Below are 6,150 nucleotides of genomic sequence, written 5' to 3'. Positions count from 1 at the left end.
AATAAAGGCAAAGTTCAAATTACGATCAAATGAATGAATGAATGAGTAAAACAGGTGTGTCACATACGACAAATTATCTATTAATATTATCAGTTATCGAACGCTTAGTCTAATATTTACTCAAGTTATCTTAAGCATAGTTATGCAGACAAGCTAGAAATGGGAAATTTTCTTTGCTTATGAATAATATGGATCATCCGAAGTATAACATTTATTCGTTTTCTTTTTTTTGTTGATTTTCTATAGTTGTCACCTTTCTGCAGGCGTTTACAACTATGTAGAAAACAGTTGAGTAACAGTTGAGTACACTGCGCGTATACTTAATGTGCGCGTATACTTAATTTTTGGTTAACTAAGAAAAAACTTCTGCTTCTTAGGCTATGTTGCGTATACTTGATATCACAACGGGAATTACTTTCTTATTTTGCTAACAACTCCCCTGTTGGAAAATCAGAACTTGTTTAGAATCTGATCATTATTTTGCATATCAAAATGAAATCTAAATTAAAAACAAGTCAGAAAGCTACTGTCGAGTGTCTCCGACTGGGAATTACCTGCTACTTATTGTGAATAAAACCAATACAGTGCGGTATTAATTTTAATATATACCACATTAATATACCACAAAAATACTAAAATATACCAAAGGTTAAACTAGGTATATTGTTATAGTCCTACATTCAAAATATAACATGGAGTGCAAAATAAACCAGATTGGCAGCCAAAGAAACCAAAACCCTTAATAAGTCGGCGTTTTTGGCCATACAAAAGTATTTCATAAATAACCTCAATCATTTTTGTCTGATTGCAACCAAATTTCCAGGAATCAAAAATACTATAATTGTTATTCTCCCTACCAAAAAATTACGCTTGTTATTTGATTTTTGTTATTGCAGAAATGGGTGTGGCAAAAAATTTAAACAAATTTGATCTGCGGGCAAACATAAGAAAATTATATCTCTATATATTGTAGTCGTTGAGATCTATGTGCTTATTAGTATGAACGGATAGAAAAACATACCTATATCGTCTCGACTGTTGAAACTAATCAAGAATATATACCTTGTAGGATCGGAGATGACGTCTTCTGCCTATTATATTCATTTCCTGCAGGCACAAAACATTATTACTACCCTATGGGTAATAGCTTTCTACCTTATGGGTAGCAGATATAAATAATACTCATGCTGAAAAAGTCGAAGAAAGAAATGATCTATGTCTTATGTAGTATGTGTCTTCAATATGTATACTGAACCAAACGGAAGCTATGCCTACGTTTTTTTTGTTGTGTTATATTTAAAATAATGTTAATAAACAAATGTTTGCAACCCACTCATTGCGAATTCCAATTGAACTGAATTTATGGGAATTGTAGGTACTTGAAGTTGCAATATATTTACGTTTTTAAGTTTACCAATAGTGCAAATGGCAGTTCGTCAATGACTTTTATTAATTTGTTAATCATTTTTCACTTCCAGTGTTGTGTGGTTCATTTTTTTAAGCGACCTTAGAGTACCAAAGATAGAATATATAATGTATGTTAAGCATACTACATATAATATTTGCGACGTAGTGCTGTGAAGTGTGTCCTTGGTTTGTTTAATAGATCAGTTCCCAACATTGTAAGGTTGCCTACTTCAAAACCCCAATAATAATGGGAACAGGCATTTGTTGGACAGGTTTTGCCTTGTTTTTGTTATACGTCAGTCTTTGTTAAGTGCTGTGATCCATGCATTTACCATATTCTTATTATCTCCAGTGATGTATCCATCGCAGTGCTTTGTATAATTTTACCATCGTTTTCTGAAGTTAATAGTAGCAAATGAAGTGTATCCAAAGCACTTTCTCTTGAATCACTTTTAAGTTTATCATCCAAGCATCAACATCACAGATAGCTTTCCAATTTGCATATGCACTACAATAATTGTCCAAAAGTGGTCTGCAAATCAAAAGTTCTCTCGATAGTTTCGATTCACGAAAATAATACAAATTGTAGGTTTTGTTAAAAGCTAATATCATGTTGAACCATATTTAATTTATAATGATACATTCACATAGACATACATATATATTTATATATACCATATAACACCCTACATTTGTCTAGCACAGGTTGTATTTCAAACATTGACCGCATTCTGAAGTGCAGTCTTGTCATCAACAATAATGTTCGCCGCCGTTGTGGATGGGTTAGAGCTAAGCAATTGCTTAGTTGATGAACTCGATGAGTAGCTATCACTGGAACTGCGCGTGGACGCTGAATTTCCGCTAACCGGGCTGTCCAACATATCTGCAAAATAAAACAAAGGTTTACAGTTAAAATTTGGTAAGAATAATACAATTTTCATTATAGTTTTCCTTTTTTAGTATTTCTTGAATAGTTCACCGCATCTTTTATTTTATCCATGTCGCATTAAAAGTGGATTAAACAATGTGTGTCAAAAATTGACTCGGATTTTTTCACATTATCAAGGAATAAGCGTATTGGCACGTTACTAATAACTGGATTAATTATTTGTGATTTGATTACCTGGAAGTGAACTGACATTATTGATCTTTAAGTCAACAACGCCGCCGCAAGTACTGTTTGCGGGTCCCACAATGTTACCCACTGAAGTGGATTTTTTGTGCAGATTCTGGATCTTTTTCACAGTGCTGCTGTATCCACCGCCGATTCCAATTGAGCTGGACATGTTGGTGTCGGATGACATCGTCTCATGACGACTTCCGGAATCTCCGCCCTTTGTCCGTTCGCTCTGACACAATGGGCTCAATATATTGTTTTGTGTGTCATCGGGTGTATAATAATCCGATTCCTCGGCACTCAAGTTGGCTGCCAATAGGCCAGCTGGCTCTGTGGATGGCTTTTCACAGTCGGCCAGATCGCCGGTATGCTTAATTCGTTTTAGGGAGGAGTCACTTTTGCGGGAGAGAGAATCATGGCCAGCAATGTCTTCTCCAGCTGCATCAATATTTGGACTTCCTCCGTCCACCACATCATCATCGTCATCGTCATCATGAATACCCAGACTGGCCACCACTTGTTTCAGTGACTTGCATGATGTATTTTTGCTTCGGCTACCTGGCGAAAGCAGCGGTGACAGCTTCTCATTTTCGCTGTCTTCATCGTCGACGACATCGTGGTTGCTACCAGATTGATTGTGCTTCTGGTACTTCAGCCCATTGTGGCGCTCATTTATGATGTGCACCTCCTGTATGTTTGGGGAGCAAGTGAGTGTCGGCGTTGACGTTGCCTTTGACGATGACGTCAAAGAAGGCGTTGACTTCTTGGGATCGCTTTCAATTTCCACCACAGATACTGTTGATGTTCCACCGCTCGTTTGCGTTGTGAGTGTACTCATCTCGTTCGTTGTGGTGCAAGTTGATGCATTCTTTTTAATCTTTGATCGCCGTTGGCTACTCGACTTGACTGGTGATGTGGCCTTAACGTTGTCGCCGCTGGTCATCGTTGAGGCAGCCACCGTTGAGCTGTCCATGATATCATGATCAACGCTTCTATTGTACAAAAAAACAGAGAAGCACATGAACACAAGAAATATTTAGTAAATTCAATGTGGAATTAAATTGCAATCTAAAAATATTGTTATAGACAACCTAAAACTTCATCTTAATTATCACACTTACTATAAAGACTAATTTCTTCTACATTCTAAATTGATTTTGTTAAATTGGAGGTAATGTAATGTTGTGCACAGAAAATCATTATTTTGTTCGTCTACTCACGTGCCTCTTGGCATTCAAATGCAAATAAGTGAAATATCTACAATTGGTTCGTGTCTGCGATAAGTACTGGTTAAAATACTTGCTGGAGTTTGTGTCTTAGCTTTAACTTAGCGATGAAAACCTACTGAAACGTATACTTTTTAATTGGAACTCTTTCTTAATGCACGATCGATTGTTGTAAGTTATAAATGTGATGTTTATACCTGGCACGCGTCACTTGTGGCGGTCCATTAAGAGCTTCAATCAGCGAGACCGGAATAAATCCTGGTGGAATGTCAATGGGCGTCGATTCACCACCACCGCCAGCAACTGAGGTTGGCGTATTCTGATGATGAACCATGTGCGAACTGCTGCTGCTGATGCCCTTCTGCACGGCTCGTATTTGGAGCAGCGCACGGAATGGTGCCCGACAAATGGGGCAATTGTTGGCTTGGTAACGAAGCGAATCGGCGCACGAATTACACAGACAGAGATGGCGACATGGCAGTATAAGAGTGTCGCGAGTCTCGCTCATGCAGATGACACACTCGCTGCCATGGTCATCGATCTCTTCGTCTAAGGGCGATTTGTTCACCGCCTTATTCTCGATGCCATAAATCTCTTGCAGGAGATAGCAGAGGCCATCGACAAAGATCTTTTGTTTGAGTGCACGCAACACATAAGTCGTCGTCTCTGGATGATGATCAATCACACAAATGGTTGTGTGCGACTGACGACATTCCTCGTTGCCCTCCTCGACCACACAGTGTATAGCAACCGGATACTGTTCGCGTCCAGCATTATAGACCAGATCATCCTCTGGTATCAGCTGTGGATTGAAGACGTGGCTCGGCTGCGAGAAGCATTGATTGATGCCCTTGTCATAATGATACGTTTCCGATGTGAAGGACGTGAGCAGACCCTCGCGTTGAGTCAATGTAACTCCACTGAGACTCACATCCTCGGTGCAAAAATAATGAATGGTGATAGCGCATTTTGCATCCGAATCGAACGTAAATTCAATATTGTAGCAAGAAGAGCTTGGCGAACCGATAATCTCAGTGTCTGTTGCCGTTGTCATGTTACATATCACATTGCCATCGACTTGAGTGTGATTGCTGCTGCTTTCACTCAATTCTCTTGTTTTCGCTTTGTTCTCTGTGGCAGCATCGACGACATCAGTTTGCTTTTTGTTTTTATTATCGTTTGGCACACGCACAAAACGCACAGATTCCTTGCGTATGTTGACAAGACTTTTCAACGTTTTTGTCGGCTCATTGGCCTGTGGCGGCGGATAGGGAAACGCTGTGGGGCGATTGCCCAGAAAATTGAGGTCGGCATTTTCGCCAAACAAATATGATTCGGGCTGGGGCGTGTCGAAGCGTTCGCCTCCCATTATAAAATGGGTGCTAAAGAAATTTCCAATTCGTGGTGGATATTTGTAGGCATGATTGGTGGAATGGTCTGCTTCCTCGACAGCTGCATTTTGCCTGCTCACAAAGTTGCCCATTTATTTGATGGTTTGTTTGCTTGTAATTCCTGTTTTGCTGATTGCGATACTGTGTTGTCTTTTCTTTCGCTAACAATTATAACATTCACGCACATATTTCTTCTATGTGTATGTATTTGTGTCAAAAACAGAGACGGCACCAATAATATCGATAGCAACGATGTTTTCCACTCGCAATCGTTAAATCCCATGCGATATATCGATTGGCAGACTGATATATTCCCTTCATTTCTATTTTATTTTTATGCATAATCGAAAATGTCAACCATTATACAGTTCAATTGTTTAAAACACATTATTTTGAGAGAGGTTTTCTACTTTAATGTGTATAAAAAAAAATAAATTAAATTCTTCATAAATATTAAAACTGTTTTTTAGCCATAGTCCTTATAGGGGGTTATAAATAATAATTCTATAATTAGTTAATTCACATATTTCAAGATTGTTTGCCCATCTGCCTTACCTTACCGAACAGAATTAATTTAAAAATTAATGTGATTCAAAAAAGATTTATTAATGAAATTAATATATTTACTTTTTAAATAATATGCTAGTTTGCAAATTTATATAAATTTTTGAAAAAAAAAATGTATTTTAAAATAGCTTTTCACTTCTATCGTCAATAATTTGCACTGCGATTCCGCTGTTCGCTCAGGCTGTTTCAATTCCAAGTTGTTTCAAACACTTTATATTCGATAGCAGTGTCTCTAAAACTTAAAAATTGTCGATAGCAATGAAAATGGAAACACATCCAATTACAAACTATCAAACTAAACGTTTAGAAAGCTCAGTGAAATGCTAGTTAATTCAAACTCTTTGCACTAATTAAATATGAATTAAAGTTCACATGAAATGTTTGAAGGGGATAAAATGTTTTACACAATGAATATTTTATTTCCATCGAAATTTTTATTATG

At 37.6% G+C, this 6,150-nt stretch overlaps 1 protein-coding gene across 1 annotated transcript; it reads right to left on the bottom strand.

The window, feature by feature from the left end:
* Positions 1-1,997: 1,997 nt before the first annotated feature.
* On the bottom strand, positions 1,998-5,360 carry LOC117573935 (E3 ubiquitin-protein ligase MGRN1). The gene is made up of 3 exons (XM_034257465.2): positions 3,948-5,360; positions 2,531-3,516; positions 1,998-2,290 (listed from the first exon to the last, which is right to left on the bottom strand). Exons 1-3 carry the CDS (start codon positions 5,231-5,233, stop codon positions 2,121-2,123), a joined length of 2,442 nt encoding a protein of 813 aa, XP_034113356.1. The 5' UTR covers positions 5,234-5,360; the 3' UTR covers positions 1,998-2,120.
* Positions 5,361-6,150: the final 790 nt, after the last annotated feature.

Source organism: Drosophila albomicans, chromosome X (assembly GCF_009650485.2).
Source record: "Drosophila albomicans strain 15112-1751.03 chromosome X, ASM965048v2, whole genome shotgun sequence".
Taxonomy (NCBI): domain Eukaryota; kingdom Metazoa; phylum Arthropoda; class Insecta; order Diptera; family Drosophilidae; genus Drosophila; species Drosophila albomicans.
This window is presented reverse-complemented; position numbering and strand designations above follow the sequence as displayed.